This window comes from Solenopsis invicta, chromosome 12 (genome assembly GCF_016802725.1).
Source record: "Solenopsis invicta isolate M01_SB chromosome 12, UNIL_Sinv_3.0, whole genome shotgun sequence".
NCBI classification, from domain to species: domain Eukaryota; kingdom Metazoa; phylum Arthropoda; class Insecta; order Hymenoptera; family Formicidae; genus Solenopsis; species Solenopsis invicta.
This window is the reverse complement of record NC_052675.1, coordinates 5,904,318-5,923,412: the sequence shown is the minus strand read 5'-3', so window position 1 is coordinate 5,923,412 and position 19,095 is coordinate 5,904,318. Positions and strand designations below refer to the sequence as shown.

Sequence of the window (19,095 nt, the reverse complement as noted above, 5' to 3'; positions counted from 1 at the left end):
TTTTGATGAGCTTTAAATATGTTGTAGTCTAGGTCAAAATAAGAGACACGTATTTTTTTATAAGGGCCCATACGCACTTTTAGGGGATGAAACACCTCTTTGAAGAAAAAGACTTTTTTTTTCGAAGCGTATATCGTCGAAACTATAAGAGATAGAAAAAAATGTTCTAATTAAAAGTTAAATGGCATGAAAAGTACTATACAACAGTGATAAAAAAATTTTTTTTTTTAATTTTTTTTATACTTTTCCTCATCACCTACCAATTTTTTTCAAAATTTTTATTTTTTTTTATAAGCGGAATAAAGTTTATTTTATTACGAATCCAACGATGTATAACAAAGTTATATTCCGACATTCCAATTTGCCAAAAATAATTAAAAACTTCTCTATACTCATGGTACGCGCACCCGTCCGTGTGCTACGGAAGTGTCCCTTTCAATTTTGACGAGTTTTTAATATGTTGTAATACAAATAATAATATGGGACACGCATTTTTTATACGCCCATATGACCGTTAATGGGGTGAAACACGCTGTTGAAAAAAATTGATTGTTTAATTTCTGAGGTAATACTATCGAAACGGTAAAAGATATAAAAAAAAGTTTCAAATAAAAGTTTTATGGCTTTCTATGTACTTTATAACTGTTCGCTCAGGTTTTTTGAAAATGTCATTTTTTTCAAAATCTACTTCCCTCCTCTTCTAAATTTTTGAAAAATTTAAAATTTATCTTATATCAAAACTTATAGCCTATTTAACAACAAATTTAAACATGTATGATAAAGTTGTAGCCCAAAGACACATTTTTCAGAAATCAACTAATTAATATAGAAATATAATAAATAGAAAACAACATATTAAAAACTCGTCAAAATTGGAAAGGGACACTTCCGTAGCACACGGACGGGTGCGCGTACCATGAGTATAGAGAAGTTTTTAATTATTTTTGGCAAATGGAAATGTCGAAATATAACTTTGTTATACATCGTTGGATTCGTAATAAAATAAACTTTATTCCGCTTATAAAAAGAAATAAAAATTTTGAAAAAAATTGGTAGGTGATGAGGAAAAGTATAAAAAAAATTAAAAAAAAAATTTTTTTATCACTGTTGTATAGTACTTTTCATACCATTTAACTTTTAACTAGAACATTTTTTTCTATCTTTTATAGTTTCAACGATATACGCTTCGAAAAAAAAAAATCTTTTTCTTCAAAGAGGTGTTTCATCCCCTAAAAGTGCGTATGGGCCCTTATAAAAAAATACGTGTCTCTTATTTTGACCTAGACTACAACATATTCAAAGCTCATCAAAATCGGAGTGTAACAGTTGGGTAGGTTTGCTTGTGAGTTCGTCAATTCGTCGAGACTCAGTTTAAGCCAAATCATTTTCCTTCTGTGAGTCTGTCTGTTAGTCAGTACTCAGCTATATCCAATTTTATCCACTTCCTCAGTCTATTTTTCAGCACCTTTACTAGAGTGCGAAGAATACTCTGTTCCCCCCCTTTTCATTCCATTCTTTAACACCTCCACGAGAGTGCGAAGAATATCTTGCATCCACCTCCTCGGTTAATTCTTCACCACCTCACTCACCTTCGTTAATCTATTGTTCAGTCAGTCACTCAGTGCCGGTTAAGTTAACACTTTTACTTTTTCCCGAGTGTTCCACACCCGAAGTGTCACGCCCCAACCACCCACTGCGAGCGGACCTCAACACGATGAGCAATCAGTAACCCGTTGGCTACTACCATAATTGTAAAAGGTTAAAAATCCGGGATTCGTTTGAGAGTTTTGCGCTACACAAAAAATAGTAAGTCACCATTCATTCTTTCCTTCTTTCTTTCCCTCTTCTAGTGACTAAAAACCGATTGTTAAAGAATAATCACAGAAGTTAATATCCCGTCTCTTCCCGATATATCAAATTAATTATAATCTGGTCAAATCACCCTTGAACATGTCTTATAATTATACATGCGCATACTTATATATACTTGTAACAACTATTTAATAATCTATAAAATATAATTAATTGATTGAAATTGTAATAATCGAATAATATAATTTAGAGTATATGTTTAGATTATGAACTGTCAAATATGTAACGTTCGCAAATCATCTCTTTTATTCACAATTTAAATTAACATTAAACCAATACATCCCTAGTAATAAATAAATGTGGCAGATCAAATCCTCAAATGTAAAATCGTCTTTTCTCTTTTATAATATATAATAATTATTCCATTACCTACGATAGTTTTAAAATATATGTTATATTATTCTTTAGAAAAAAAATTAATTGTTAAAATTTATTTCATGTTCTCTTCAAATTAACCCGTCTCGTTCAACACCTCCTCCTAGTAAAAAATCACGCGAGGTCCGATTCCAAGTTAAAGAGATTAGATTCTCTGACTTAAATAAGGACCGACAATCGCACGACTCTTGGAAGGACGTCTAAGCGTGTGGTGGCACGGTGACCCAATTTCAAGAGTCATAAAAGTGCATTTGCCTTCGTGTCGTACGTCCGTCTAATACGACCACAAATTTAAGGATTCTGTTGCGTCTTTCCCTGCCTTCCCTAAATTCCAGATGGCCTTTCCTTAACCATCTTTCCTTTAAGGTTGGACGTAACATATACGAGTAAAAATTTTAAAGTAATACTAAATGTACTTAAAATAATTTTTTTTTATTTTTTCATGAAATCAATCATCTCTCTTTATGCGTGTTTTAATTACGCATAAAAAGATTTTGCAATTTGTAAACAATTCAATGAGTCTCATTGTAAAGAGACACTTTACAATGTCATATAATGACTCTTGTTTACGATCTTCTTAAGCTGACAATGATGATTACACACAGACAAATATTCGAAAAATGGCGAGCGTGCTTCATGGACAATGAAAAAGCAAATGTGTTTTAGTTATGTGTGTTTCGAAATGTTATTAATGATTTTTGGGAGTATTGTCAAAATATCAAATGGTAAAAATATGGGGCTTCATGATTAAGTGTAAGATATTGAAAAATGAGCCAAATAATTATGAAAGTTGTGAAACAGGTGTGCAGCAGCAGTGAGAGTACATGTGTGAGAATAAAGAATTCCGAGTTTAAATCCCGGTTGAATCGGAAATTTTTCCATTGCTTACATTACTATATTACGTGATATTTATTTATTCTTACAAAGTTCGGTGGCACTTGAACACTTTTTTTTCCCACAAATTGTAATAAGTCTAATTCAACGCCAGTATCCCATTGTGTTATATTAGCTTCAGCTTGTTTTATTTTCGACCATTTTCCAGCAAGAAAAGTCTCTGACTGTCTCGATATGTCATTCGAAGATTCTTTTAGAGTCTCATTCAACCATGCAATGTGGCTTTCGACGATATTTTTAACAGTTTCTTCAGTAAGAATATTGGCGTCTATTAGTTTCTTTGCGTACCGATCTGGTATGGATCTATATTAAAAGAGAAATTTGTATTAGTAATTCTATAAATATTTATGTAAATATTGTAAAGTATTTTTTTGTTGACAATTATTTTTTATATTCTGTTACAGCAAATATGCTAGTGTAATCAAACACCAGTGATCTAAAGATATTATTTTTGGTTTTATTTTTGTGTCTCCAATTAGCTTTTTATTTTAGTTGCGTATAATTCACGTTCATTTTTGTGTATGCAGGCGCTACGCACGCATTTTCCGTCTTATCTTATCTAGCACCCATATTATTCTTTAACAATAAAAAGTTGTAATCAATCAATCGTGCCGAGTTATTGCAAAAACCTATCAGGTTATAGGCCCAGGCTATCATTCGACTGCATGTACGTATAAATTTATATGTGTGAAGCACGAGTCCGCAATTTCTGATGCTTGAGATGTGTCGAGGTTAGTCGGCCGGGTGGTGCATAGACTCGATCGTATCAGTTTCTTTTTGAAAGACAAAAATTCTCAATGTCAAATCATGGCAACTGGCTCAGGTAATACGCCTCAGATTATTGCTGGCAGCGGCGGATGTACGATTGAAAAATTAGAAAGATCCAATAATTATAATAACTGGAAATTTACAATAAAAATGTCATTTATTATGGATGGGCTATAGAATTGCATTTTGGGATGAATATACAAATTGTGATCAAAAGGCGCTTGCAAAAATTTGCTTAAACGTTTCATCATGTTATGCCTATGTAAGAGTAGTTGAAAAATCCAGGTAGGCATGACAGAATCTACAAGCAGCATTTGAAAAAGGAAATAATTTGCTATAAATGTAGTAAAGGTCACATTAAGTCGAAGTGTTCTCAGGTGAAAAAGGAATGGAAGCCAAAAGAGAAGAAGATCCAAAGAATTCATCAAAAAAAAACTGACGATAAGTAGTTATTAGCAACGAGTCTCGCAGGTGGAAGTTTTAGTAAAATCAGCACATAATATTCATTAAATGTTTTTTAAATATTTATTTAATATTAATTTTTTATTGTACAATTCATTATAACAAAAATATTTATTAAACATTTATTAAATATTTATTTAACATTAATTAAATATTTAAAATAATGATTTAGAGAAAATAGTTATTTAATATTTAATGTTAATTTAACATTTATTTAACATTAATTAAATATTTAAAATAATGCTTTGGGAAAGTATTTATTTAACGTTTATTTAATATTTATTTTACATTAATTTTTCATTTAAAAAAAACTTTTTTAAAAACATTAGTTTAAAATTTCTTAAACATTAATTTAATATTTACTTCCCATTAATTTTTTATTTGAAAAAACATTTTTTAAAACCATTAATTTAACATTTATTAAACATTAACTTAATATTTATTTCACATTAATTTTTCATTTAAAAAAACATTTTTTAAAAACATTAATTTATCAAACAAAATAAACAAAAGTTAAGGTTTATATAAATAAATTTAAAATAGGAAGTAATGAACTCAAAAGCCACGCAAAATGTAGAACGGAAATAAATAAATCCAATTTAATACCAATATCAAGCAAACGTTTCGATCTTTAATGTCGGTTTTCCTCAGTACAGATTTAAAAGTCTATAAAACAAAAATTACGTTAAATTATCAAAAGATCTGATTTTAAAATGAACCATAGGAGCGCGCTCTCTCCTCTCCAATTGGAAAGAAAAAAGTTATATTAAACAACATACATAGGAACGTACTAACAACGGATGGTGTCCTGCCGAAAACCTACGGTTTGCCAAAGATCCATAAACCTAGATCCAATAACCCTTTAAAAATTATAATTTTTTCAATAAATAGTCCATTATACTCTCTGGCTTATTTTTTACATAATATAATTTATAATAGCATACCAGAAGCAGATAGTTTCATTAAAAATAGTTTCCATTTGGTTAATAAACTTAATGGCCTTTTCCTGGAATCAGATCACGTTTTAGTGTCATTGGACGTCGTGTTTCTTTTCACCAATGTTCCAAAAAACTTAGCGGTGGAAAGCGTCATGACTAGATAGGATTTGATTTCACAAAACACCACTATTTCGGTCAATGAATTTCTCAAAGCTCTAAATTTAATAATAGATTCTACGTTTTTTAAATTTAATAATGTTTGCTACAAAACAGATCTTTGGTTTGTTGATGGGATTACCGTTGTCTCCTATTTTAGCGGATTTGGTTATGTAGGATTTGGTTATGTAGGATTTGGAGTGCAAGGCAACAAAATCCTCTTTTTTCATCTATCATTTTACTGCAGATATGTAGATGACATTATATTAGCAGTCGCGGTAAACTCGTTATCAGGTACATTGACACGTTCAGTTCTATACATGATCGTTTACAATTTACTATGGAAAGAGAGAGCAAAGGAAAAATTAGTTTTCTTGAAATCATGTTAGTAAAGGTGAATAATAAGATTATTTTCGATTAGTATCGCAAACCAACTTTCTCGAGAAGATATCTAAATTTTTTCTCACGTCATCCCTTGTGCCATAAAAAGGTTATTTTTGATATGGTTGACAAATTAGTTTTATTATCACATCCTCAATTTCATCGTAAGAACCTCATAATTTTAGTCAATATTTTATTGGAAAATAATTATTCTTTAAATTTTATCTTTGCCATGATTCATTTCAGACTTAAACACCTTTTTTATAAAGATAACTCGTTGAAGATAAACGTGAGAAGATTTTTTTACGATCCCTTACATTGAGTCGATATCAGAGAAATTTTCGTCTTTCTTATGTAAATTTGACTGCAATGTTACGTTCACAATCCTTGCTAAATTGAATGGGCGGATCCCGATAGCGCACGGGACCGATAGCCCACCATTATTTACAGTAGCCGATGCCTAAAGTTTTTCCGTTGGTTGGGTTAGATAAGTCAAGATGATTGGTGGGCTGTCGTACCGTGAGCTATTGGACCCCGTCCAAATTGAATAGATTTATAACTACTAGTAAAGACCACATAGAGCACCCTTCTTGTAATAACGTGGTCTATAAAATTAATTGTAAGGACTGCGATTCTTCTTACATGGGGCAGACGAAACACCAACTAAAAACAAGAGTCAGTGAACATTAGGAAATCTAGTTCTCTTTCGGTTATTTCGTTACACCACCTTGGAGGAAACCACGAATTTGATTGGGAGGACGTGGAAATTTTAAACAAAGAGCCATCTTATGTTAAAAGATTTATATCCAAGATATTACACATTAAAAATCAATTGCATGGACTCAACAAATAAAGTGATACCGAACTCTTCTCGGATGCGTACTTTCCTATTCTCGATCGTATTTCCCTTTTTTAGGTTCGTCATCCCTCCTCCTTTTATTCGGTCCACCGAAGCTATCTCGTTTGATCCTCATTATTTGTATCTATATTTTCCAAGATGTAACATCCTGTCTTACAATGCTAGGACATGAGTTTTGGTGTTTAGAGGTATTTTGTATACAATTCTTTGTCTCGATTATTTTCCTTTTTTGATTTTGCATCATTCTTCTTTACATTTTTACATCTCATGACTTGCACAGTTCTCTTTTGTTTTATATTTATTTTTATTTTATTTTTTTTTCATTATTTAATTTGTATTGTTGTCTGTTATAATTTTAAAAGTCATCATTTTAATATTACCTTTTAATTTATTGGTTACCAATCATGTCATGCTGATTTTACAAAGCTCTTGTCTTTGAACACGCTTTGTGAGGTTGTTTATTATGTTAAGACGTTATAAGAAGATGTACATCGCAGCTTCTCACAGTTTCTATTTGTTTGGTAATTTGATTGATTTTTGACCTTTATTTGTTTATTTTGATAAGTTTAAATTATAATTAATGCGATTATTTTTGTTTTAAAGACTTTTAAATCTGTACTGAGGAAGGCCGACGTTAAAGGTCAAAACGTTTGTTTGATATTGGAATTAAGCTGGATTTATTTATTTGCGTTTAACATTCTGAGTGGCTCTTAAGCTTACTACTTCCTATTTTTAATTAATCATTTATTCAACATTAATTTAATATTCATTTTACATTAATTTTTTATTTAAAAAAACATTTTTAAAAACATTAATTTAATATTAATTTAACATTTATTTAATATTTATTTTACATTAATTTTTCATTTGAAACAATAATTTTATTTTACAAACAAAATAAAACAAAGGTTAAAGCTCTTATAAATAAATTAAAATTAGAGAACAATGAGCTCAAGAGCCACGCAGGATGTCAGACGCAAATAAATAAATCAACGCATAACTCCAATGTCAGGCAAACGTTTCAAATTTTAATGACGGTCTTCTTCAGTACACATATTACAAGTCTATAAAACAACAAATTAATCGCACTAATTAAGATATGAATTTGTCGAAATAAACAAATAAAGATCAAAAATAAAAAAAATGAAAACAAGTTACCGAATAAATAGAGATTGTGCAAAACCGCGGTGTACATCTTATTTCAACGTCTTAGCATAATAACATTATAAACGACCTCACAGAACGTGTGCAGAGACAAGAGCTTCGTAAAACCGTATAAATTTGTTGCTAACAAATAAATAAATAAATAAGAAAATGATATTAAAATGATGACTTTGAAACTTGTAACAGACAACAATACAAATTAATTAGTTAAAAAATATAAACGGAAAGTAAATAAAAATAAAAATAAATATAAAAGCTGTACAAGTCATAACATATAAAATTGTAAAAAAAACGCATTATAAAAACTATGCAAAATCAAAAAAGAAAAAGGAAAATAAATTAAAGCAAAAATTATTATATACAAGTTACCTCTAAGCACTGAAACTCGTGTCACAGCCTTGAGATGAGATATTACATCTTTGTAAGAATAGGTGTGGTGTCTGCCAGCCTTGGCAGACTCACGCCCAATCTCGGGGGACCCGGAGGGGGAGCTCGCCGCCTCTATCTTGGGATGGTCCGGTCGATTGCGCTGTATGGCGCTCCCGTGTGGTACCCCGATATGGCGGCCAGCCGTCGTTTAAGGACGCTTTTACAGAGCTCCCAGCGGGGGCTGGTCGTCCGGGCCGTATGGGGATACCGGACCATCGCCACTGTGGCGGCGATGCTAGTAGCCGGGGCGCTCCCGTGGGTGCTTGAGGCGCGTGTATACGCAGATGCGTACGCAGAAAAATGCGCGCGCCGTCGGGACCCCGCGGCGGCGTTCTGGACACTAAAAGAACAGAAAGTGTGGCGCCTCAACGCGAGGCGACGTGCTGTTAAGGATTGGGGCGAGAGTCTGTCCCTAGATGGACCGGGCTCTCGTGCCGTTGGCGCCATTGGGCCAGTTTTGAAGAAATGGGTGGGCCGGTGGCGCTTTGGACTCCTCACGTTTAGGCTGGTGCAGGTGCTCACCGGGCATGGTTGCTTCGAATAGGCAGAGAACCTACCAGGATGTGCCACCACTGCAGGGCTCTGGTGGACTCGGCGGATCACACCCTGCTGGAGTGTCTAGCATGGGAGGTTGACCGTTGGGTCTTACTCCGGGCCCTGGGAGTTAATGCGGCGGAGAGCATGGTGAGTGCCATGCTCGAAGGGGAGGAGAAATGGGGAGCCGCGCTCTCCTTTTGTGAGTCTGTTATCTCACAGAAGGAGAGCGACGAGAGAACGAGGGAATCGGCCCCGAACGCCGCTTCCTCGAGAAAGAAGCGACCGGGGAGAAGAGTCCGGGCATACGCCCGGATCTCGTAACCCCCGCCAAGTCACGGGCTGGAGGGACGAACGGGCAAGATGTGCCTGGCCCTCCAGCCCGAGATTGCTGGGAGCTGCAGGAATCGGACGCGGGGGCGCTCAATCCCATTGCAAGCAGCTCCACGGCAGGGGAGACCGTTGCGTAGTGGTCTCGCAACGGTCTCCAGATACGATGGCCTCCTCCCACTTCTTGGGAGGGGAAAAGGGGCTCGGGGGACGCCCGTTGGAGAATGCCTTGCAACCCCGAGCCGCCCCTATCGTCTCATGCAAAGGTGGACCACCATGGGGTTTTAGCCGGTAAGAGTCCGACATAACCGTTTTTCTCTCTCCTGGGAGGAAAAGGTATCCATGAGGATTTCCCCATGTAAAAAAAAAAATTTCGGTAAGAATAGGTACAAATAATAAGGACCGAAACGAGACAGCCTTGATGGACCAAACAAAAGGAATAGAAGGAGAAGGGATGACAAACCTAAGAAGGCGGAATACGATCGAGGATAGGAAAATACGCATCCAAGAGTAGTTCGGTATCGCTTTGTTTATTGAGTCCATGCAATTGATTTTTGATATGTAACATCTTGAATATAGATCTTTTAAAAAAAATGGCTCTTTGTCTAAAATTTCCACGTTCTCCCAATCAAATTCATGATTTTCTCCAATGCGATGTATTAGGTGCGCAACTAAGTTTCCAGTGTTTGTCAATAGACGGCTCCAGCAGTAAGTGCTGATCAATTTAGACATACTTAAAACGTTATGAACCAAGCTTAGACATATGATAAACAAACCGCGTTGACACGTTAGTGATTTTGTTTTGGCGTCATATACTTTTGATTGTGTGAAAATGTTTGATTTTGTGCCAAATAATCGTCATTTGCGGAAAGTGTTAATTTTCTTATTTCATTCAAAGAAAACGGCGGCTGAAGCGCATTGAGAGCTCCAAAAAGTTTACGGAGATGCTGCTCTAAGTGAAACAATGTGCCGTGATTGGTTCCGTCGCTTCAAAGACGGTGATTTTGATGTTGATGACCGTCCGCGTGAAGGAAGGCCAACAACATTCGAAAACGCTGAATTGGAGGCATTGCTCGACGAGGATCCGTGCCAAACGCAAGAACAGCTTGTTTCAGCATTAGGAGTTATCCGCCAAGCCATTTCCAAACGATCGCATGCGTTGAGAATGATTCAAAAGCAAGAAACTTGGGTTCCTTATGATTTGAAGCCAAGGAACGTTGAGCGTCGTTTTTTCACCTGTGAACAACTGCTCCAGCGGCAAAAAAGGAAGGATTTTCTTCATCGCATCGTGACGGGTGGTGAAAAATGGATTCATTACAGCAACCCAAAGAAAAGAATAAGGAGTACCCGGTCATGCTTCTATGTCGTCGGCTCGGCCAAATATCCACGCTGCAAAGGTTATGCTGTGTATTTGGTGGGACCAAGTCGGTGTTATTTATTATGAGCTGTTGAAACCAAACAAAACTATCACTGGGAAACGGTATCGACTTTAATTGATGCGACTGAGCCGAGCATTGCGCGAAAAACGGCCACAATACGAGTAGAGGCACGACAAAGTGATTCTACTGTATGACAACGCTCGGCCTCATGTTCCCAAACCCGTTAAAATCTACGTGGAAACGCTCAAATGGGAAATCCACCCGCTATATTCCCCAGATATTGCGCCGTTTGATTATTACTTGTTCCGTTCGATGGCACATGGTCTGGCTGATCAGCAGTATTCCGCTCATATGAAGACATCAAAAAATGGCTTGATTCGTGGATAGACTCAAAAGACGAACACTTTTATCGTAACGGTATTTGAGCTTTGCCAGAAAGATGGGCAAAAGTTGTAGCTAGCGATGGGCAATACTTTTAATGATTCATTTGTAATCATTTTTTCACAATAAAGTTGCATTTTCATAAAAAAAAACAGCGAGAACTTAGTTGCGCACCTAATAACGAAATAACTAAAAGAGAACTGGTTTTCCTAATATCTGCTTTGTGTTCGCTGACTCTTGTTTTTAATTGGCGTATTGTCTGTCCCACGTAAGAAGAATCGCAGTCCTTACAATTAATTTTGTAGACCACGTCATTACAAGAAAGACGCTCTATATGGTCTTTGCCAGTATTATAAATTTATTCAGTTTAGAGATGATCGTGAACGCAACAGTGCAGTCAACTTAACTGAGAAAGACAAAAATTTCTCTGATACCGACTCAATGTAAGGGATCGTAAAAAATCTTCTTCCACGCTATTCTCAACGCAGGTGTCATTTTTATAAAAAAAGTGTTTGAGTCTGAAATTTATCATGGAGAAGATAAAATTTAAAGGATAATTATTTTCCAATAAAATATTAATTAAAATTATGAAGTTCTTACGATAAAATTGAGTATGTGATAATAAAAGTAATTTGTCAACCATATAAAAATAACACCCTTTTTATGACACAAGGGATGGTGTGAGAAAAAATTTAAGTATCTTCCTGAGAAAGTTGATTTGCGGTATTAATCAAAAATAACCTTATTATTTACCTTTACAAGCATAACATCAAGAAAGCTGATTTTTCCCTCGTTCTCTCTCTTTATAGTAAATTGTTAATGGTCATACATGGAATTAAACGTGTCAAGGATGCCCGATAACAAGTTAGCCGGGGCTGCTAATATAATGTCATCTACATATCGACAGTAAAAAGGTAGATGAAAAGACAGGAGTTTTAACGCCTTGCATTCCAAATCCTGCATGACCAAATCAGCTAAAATAGGAGACAACGGTGATTCTATTGGTAAACCAACGATCTGTTTGTAGCAAAGTTATTGAATTTAAAATACGTAGAATCTATTATTAAATTCAAAGCTTTGAGAAATTCATTGACCGGAATAGTAGTATTTTTCAAAATCAAGTCCCATTTAGTCGTGACGTTTTCCACCGCTAAGTTTTTTGGAACATTGGTGAAAAGAGACATAACGTCCAATGACTCTAAGACGTGATCTGATTCCAAGGAAAGACCATTAAGTTTATTAATTAAATGGAAACTATTTTTAACGAAACTATTATCTTCTGGTATACTGTTGTAAATTATATTATGTAAAAAATAAGCCTGAGAGTGTAAAAGACTATTTATGGAAGAAATTATAATTCGTCGAGAATTATTAAGTTTATGAATCTTTGGCAAACCATAGGCTCTCGGCAAGACGCCGCCCGTTGTTAATATGCTCCTATATATATGTTGTTCAATAAAACCTTTTTCTTTTCAATTGGAGAGAAGAAAACGCGCTTCTTTGTTTAGTTTTAGAATCGGATCTTTTGATAATTTAATGTAAGTAGATTCATCAGAGAGCATGCCTTCTATTTTCAAGATGTAATCATTTTTGTCAAGGGTAACTGTTATGTTACTCTTGTCCGCTCTGGTAAACAAAATGTTAGGATGCTACCTAACGAATCTCCCCGTGGTTCGTAAGGGTGGGTCTCGATAGCGCACATTCCGATAGCACACAAACCACTCACAATGGCAGATGCCTAGAGATTTTCCGTAGGTTGGGTTAGATAAGTCAATATGATTGGTTGGTGGGCTATCGGGATGTGCGCTATCGGCACCCACCCGGTTCGTAACCGGTCTTTAATTAGCTGGTCATTGATATTTGCCGGACGGCCGCTACGGAACAAGTCCTTCAAGATCGATGCAGATCGATTCCTAATTGCCACATGTATATTTTCTCTGTATTTTGAGATGTTATGTTTTATGTGTTTGATAAATTCTAATAATGTTTTTCCCCTGTCACTATCCAACAACGGTAAACCAAAGCGATTCTCCAGTTGTAAAAGGTATCGGACGTCCCTCGGGATATCAATACCGCTCAGATTAGTAAACCAACAATTTTATATTTTACAATTTTATATTTTATGACTTGTACAGCTTTCATATTAATTTTTATTTTTATTTATTTTCCGTTTATATCTTTTAACTATTTAATTTCTATTGTTGTCTGTTACAAGTTTTAAAGTCATTATATTAATATCATTTTCTTATTTATTTATTTATTTGTTAGCAACCAATTTATGTGGTTTTACAAAGTTCTTGTTTCTGCACACGCTCCGTGAGGTCGTTTATAATGTTATTATTCTAAAACGTTGAAATAAGATATACACCGTGGTTTTGCACAATCTCTATTTATTCGGTAACTTGTTTTTATTTTTTTTATTTTTGATCTTTATTTGGTTATTTCGACAAATTCATATCTTAATTAGTGCAATTCATTTGTTGTTTTATAGACATGTAATATGTGTACTGAAGAAAACCGTTATTAAAGGTCGAAACGTTTACCTGACATTGGAGTTATGCGTTGATTTATTTATTTGCGTCTGACATCCTGGCTCTTGAACTCATTGTTCCCTAATTTTAATTTCATTTTACATTAATTTTTCATTTGAAACAACAATTTCAAAAATATTAATTTAACATTTGTTGAACATTAATTTAATATTAATTTAATATTTTTTTTTTTTTAATAAATGTTTTTTAAGCGTTTATTTAATATTATTTAAGTATTTATTTTTCATAAATTATTTAATTGAAAAAATGATTTTAGTAAGCATTTTTTAAATGTTTATTTAATATTTATTTAATGTTTATTTAATATTAATTTTTTACTTATTTTTTATCTCTATAAAATTATGTTTATTTATTAATTATTAAACATTTATGTTGCGTGCCCGCTTTGAGGAAGCGTCTAATATCGATTCGCGCGAGGCGATAGAAGAAGATCGTTCCCTATCAACGATTGTTATGGTTGTCATCGTCTTGATCTTTCTTACGAACTGTCACGTTCTTATATTACAGTTATCTTTTTAAAAGTCTGTCTTCTTATTTCGGGAGTGCGCGTATTATTGTCACAGCGTGAGTGTATGATAACGAGACGACCTTCCCGGTTGTAACTATTTATTTTTCAATTATTATAGATTTTAAAATTCGTTCAAAAAAGGTTTTAATAACATCTATGAAAATCAGTAAAAAATTAACTTAATTATATATATCTATAAAAATAATATACTTTAATTATATTTTGTCTTTTCAATAACAGATATTGACCTATCAGTGATGTACATGTATTAGCATAAAGTATTTACAGATCATTACGAGGGATCAGTTCGCAGCGATCACAAAGGTCAAGCAATTAATAAACGTTTTCTTTAAATACTTAAAGAACGTTTTTATAATATTCAAAAAACATTCTTTTAACGTTAAAATAAACATTTTTTAAATGAAAAAAGTGCACTTAACCCATTATTTTTAACGATTTTATAAATGTTTTTAAAAATGTTTATTAACCCTTAAGCACACCGATCCTGTAAAATACGAAAACACATTTTTGGGTCTGGGAGATTTTTTCAACTTTGAGAAGCTATAATTTTCATTACAATCAATATTTTTCTACGATTTTTTTTTAAACAAAAGTTCAAAATCTTAGGAGTGACTGCATAATCGGCATTGCCGATAAATAATTTATTGTTAAGTTATAAAAGCAAAACCATTAAGCAAAAATGAGAAATTGATCAAAAATTCATTTTTCCTTCAAAAAATCATATCTTCGCACCAAGAAAGATTTAAGAACTTTCAAATACGGCGTTTTAAAGCTAAAGAGTCACACTTTCAAAATAAAATTTGGCAAAGTCATTTCTTGTAAAAAGTATAATTATGTAACATGGAGAATATGAGGTATTTTTGCGCATCTAAAAATCTACTTAAAAAAAAAAAATCATATCTTTGTAACAAAAAAAACTTTAAAGAACTTTACAGTACGGCGTTTTAAAGCTAAAGATTCATACTTAAAAAAAAAAAGTTATATTATTGTCATTTCTACTAAAAAATGTACTTATGTAATAAGGCAAATATGAGGAATTTTTGATTAAATCATGTCTAAAATTGAAAATTGATGTGTTTCATGATATATTTCGGAAAAACTCTTTTTTCCACAACATTTTATAATATTCCAACTTTAGATAGAGTATATGCGAGTAACATCTGCAAATCAACCTGTTCGAACGTATTTTGTCCAGTTTTTTTATGTAAAATACTCACAAAAAAAGTTTCACTTACACATTATATGGGTCGCATTGACCCTAAAACTTTGCTGCGGTGTCATTCGAATTCTAGTTGACCAAAAACGTTGATCAACTATATCAATTGAAAGAGGAGAACTTTCAAACTTTCAAACTTTTTTTACGTCTTGGTCCGAACCTCCTATCTCATTCCGTCTTCACATAGCAAGCGTTCAAAACTTCATATGGTGTCTCTCAGACTCACGTGTTTAAGGGTTAATAATTACCGCTTTATTAAGCAAAAAAAAATTGTTCAGGACTTTTTGACTCAGTCTTTTAGTAAGGAATAACGCTAATTAGTTGGCGCTTTTTAAGATACACCCATATATTAGGTTGTTCGGAAAGTAATTTTTTTTTTATAAAAATGAAAGATGATTTTATTATAGTATAAATATTTTATTGAATTATATATTTTCCATTCTGGTCCAATATCTTTTACCATCTTTCTGGCAGTAGCATGATTCTACGCTCATAAAATTTTTGTTTTCTGCTGGCAAAATACTGATCTAGATTTTTGACTTCCTTATTTGAAGCAAAGGTTTTACCGTCTAAAAAATTTTGTAGAGACCGGAACAAATAATAATCAGAAGGTGCCAGATCTGGAGAATATGGTGGGTATGGCAGTATATCCCATCCAAGCTGTAAAAGCTTTTGACGAGTTACCAAACTTGTACATATGAGGTCTCGCATTATCTTGATGGAACACTACACCTTTTCTATTGATCAATTCTGGCTTTTTCTGTTTAAGTCAATCATTCAATTTGTCCAGATGACAGTACACTTCAGAATTGATCGTTGTGTTGTCCGGTAGAAACTAAAAAAGAAAAAACTATTTCTTTGAAATTCTACTAAACATATAGCATCACTTTTTTTTATGAATATCGGCTTTCGAAGTACTTTGAGCCGGTTCATCTTTTTTACTCCATGATCTCTTGCTTTTAACATTGTTGTAGATAACTCATTTTTCGTCCCCAGTGATGATGCACTTCAAAAATGAATCATTTTCTTGACGTTTGAGAAGCAAATCACAAACGTCAACGCGACGGCACAGATTTCTTTCCGTAAGAACATGAGGAATCCATATGTCGAACTTTGATATTAAACCTAGGCATTTTAAATGATCAAGAACGGTCAAATTCGATAAACCTAATCTCTCAGCGATCTCATGAGTTGTTATACGCTGGTTTGCATCAATTAATGCCTTTATTGTGTCCTTATCATTGTTGGGAAAAAAAGAAATTACTTTCCGAATAATCTAATATATATATATATAATGTAATATCATTAAACACATTATAAATATTTGCTAAAATTGGATTTGAATTTGATTCCATTATTAGGTTAGGGTAGACTGGGGCCAGTTGACCCGCCTCTTACAAGTGTTGCAACTGTTACAGCCTAGTTCACTTGTGTAACAATTGTAATATTCATAGCGACCGATCATAGCGTAGTTCAAAGCATTTAGAAGTACCAAATGGACCGCAGCCTTGATTGCTCATTGTTTGCACATGTATGCACACTTCGAATTTTCGTTTGCACATTACTAGTAAAATAGTTATTAAAAAAACAATTTTGGAGGGATACTTTCATAATCACTCCCCAACTATGAGCAAATTATATTCAAATAGTTTTTATCAATAGATTTTTGTTTGCATATTCAGAAACATGTCGTACACCCAAGGACTTTGATTCTGTCCATGGGGAAATTTTCCAAACTGAGAAGTCGCTATCTTTCTACATATTTACAGTTCATGATTAACGTAACGACCATAACGTAACGACCATAAGCTCTAGTCGTTTCATTAATCATGAACTGCGAGTATGTAGAAAGTGGAGACTTCTCAGTTTGGAAAATTTCTCCAAGGACAGAATCAAAGTCCTTAGGTGTACACCTTTAAGTAAAAAATTATAAACAAATTAATTTTTAGCGATTGTCTTTACGCGACGGAAAGTATGTATATACACCCACGGTCATCGATTCTGTTCCTCAGGAAATTTTCCAAACTAAGAAGTCACTATCTTTCTACATACTTGCAGTTGATTAACGTAACGTCAAAGCTTATGGTATGGCCTCGCTGATCGTTTGCGATCGCATTTGACATAAAGGTAAAGTAACCTTTATGTCAAATGCGATAAATTTTTAGAAGTTAATCCGCAAACTTGAGTTTGGAAGATTAATAATTTCTTGTGATGAAAAAGAAGATAAATTAAAGATAAATTTTTAAAAACTATCAAACTATTATTAAATTATTGTATTGTCATTATTCCAGCGTCATTTAATTAATAATTTCTACGTTAATTATGTGAGTATGTAGAAAGATAGTGATTTCTTAGTTTGGAAAATTTTCTGAAGGTCAGAATCGATGACCGTGGGTGTACAGTCGTGTTCATTATAGTTGCGATACTTTTTCTTAGATGCGTTTCTGAACGCGCAACTATAACGAGAGCTGAGGACATGATTGGTTCTTACTTGTGGATCCAGCCAATTACATTTGCCGCTCGATGAGCAAGGCTACATTCCAAAAACCATCAAAGAAAAAGTGTCGCAACTATAATGAACACAACTGTACACCCAAGAACTTTGATTCTGTCCATGGGGAAATTTTTCAAACTGAGAAGTCGTTATCTTTCTACATACTTACAGTTCATGATTAACGTAACGACCAATAAGCTCTAGTCGTTTTATTAATCATAAACTGCAAGTATGTAGAAAGTGGTGACTTCTCAGTTTGGAAAATTTCCCCATGGACAGAATCAAAGTCTTTGGGTGTACGTATTTAAAATGAATTCTAAAGATATACGCTTGAAATTTTATCTAATAGATTCTTGTTTGCACATTTTAAATCAAATCGATTTTTTGTTTGCCCAGGTGTCCAAAAATTAATTCGGGTAAGTATAATTTATGAGTAAATAAATAAATAAATGTGTCCCAGACACAACATAACTCGTTAATCTTTCATCATATGTAAGACCTAACATCATGTAAAATTATATTTAAAAAATTAAAATTATATTAAAAAATAAAATAAAATAAAATAAATCATATAAAAAATAATAATTATAAAAATTAAAAAAAAATAATATTAATCATATTAAAAATAATCATATAAAATATTTCATTATATTAATAAATATGTTATAAAATAAAATTTTTAGCAAGCATATGCGAGCTTCATTTTGAAGCAAATTGCTTTGAAATTAAGTGGAGGAAACCACGTTCAAACAATGTGCCTGCTAAAGAACTAAAAAGGCAAAAAAAAGGTACTATCCCTTCACAAATGTTAATTATAGAAAAACCAAAAAAAAGACGAATAAGTACGGAAACTATAGACAAGAACACAACAAATGAACAAAAAAGAATGAAATTACAGTAAGTATTTTTAAATACATAATTATTTGAATCTTATTTTGAAAAAATAAAAAAAATGATTTTACTTTGTAAAAATATAATGTAATATGTATATCTACTATTTGAAAAAATGATCAATTTACACGCACGCACGCACGCACGCACGCACGCACGCACGCACGCACGCACGCACGCACGCACGCACGCACGCACGCACGCACGCACGCACGCACGCACGCACGCACGCACGCACGCACGCACGCACGCACGCACGCACGCACGCACATATATAATATTAATAAATAAATATTTCCTGGTATATTTTAGAAAAAAAAACAGGTACTGCACTTACAGAATTAACAGAATGTATACATACAACAAAAGAAAATTCTGAAGATGAACATACATTGTCATTGTATGTACATCTCTTGCATTGAATATTTCAATGCAAGAGATGTATGTATTATACTTTTTGGTTAATCTATTATTATTTATAATTACTGCTC

At 33.4% G+C, this 19,095-nt stretch overlaps 1 protein-coding gene across 3 annotated transcripts in view; it reads right to left on the bottom strand.

Annotated features, from left to right (window-relative positions):
- LOC105199284 (probable 2-oxoglutarate dehydrogenase E1 component DHKTD1 homolog, mitochondrial) overlaps nucleotides 1-19,095 on the bottom strand; it is a 266,253-nt gene that overhangs the window by 127,561 nt on the left and 119,597 nt on the right. For all 3 annotated transcript variants that reach the window (XM_039456078.1, XM_039456076.1, XM_039456077.1), the window contains one exon: nucleotides 3,171-3,444. In XM_039456078.1, the coding sequence (XP_039312012.1) occupies nucleotides 3,171-3,444 (274 nt within the window). The remainder of the gene's footprint in view (nucleotides 1-3,170; nucleotides 3,445-19,095) is intronic.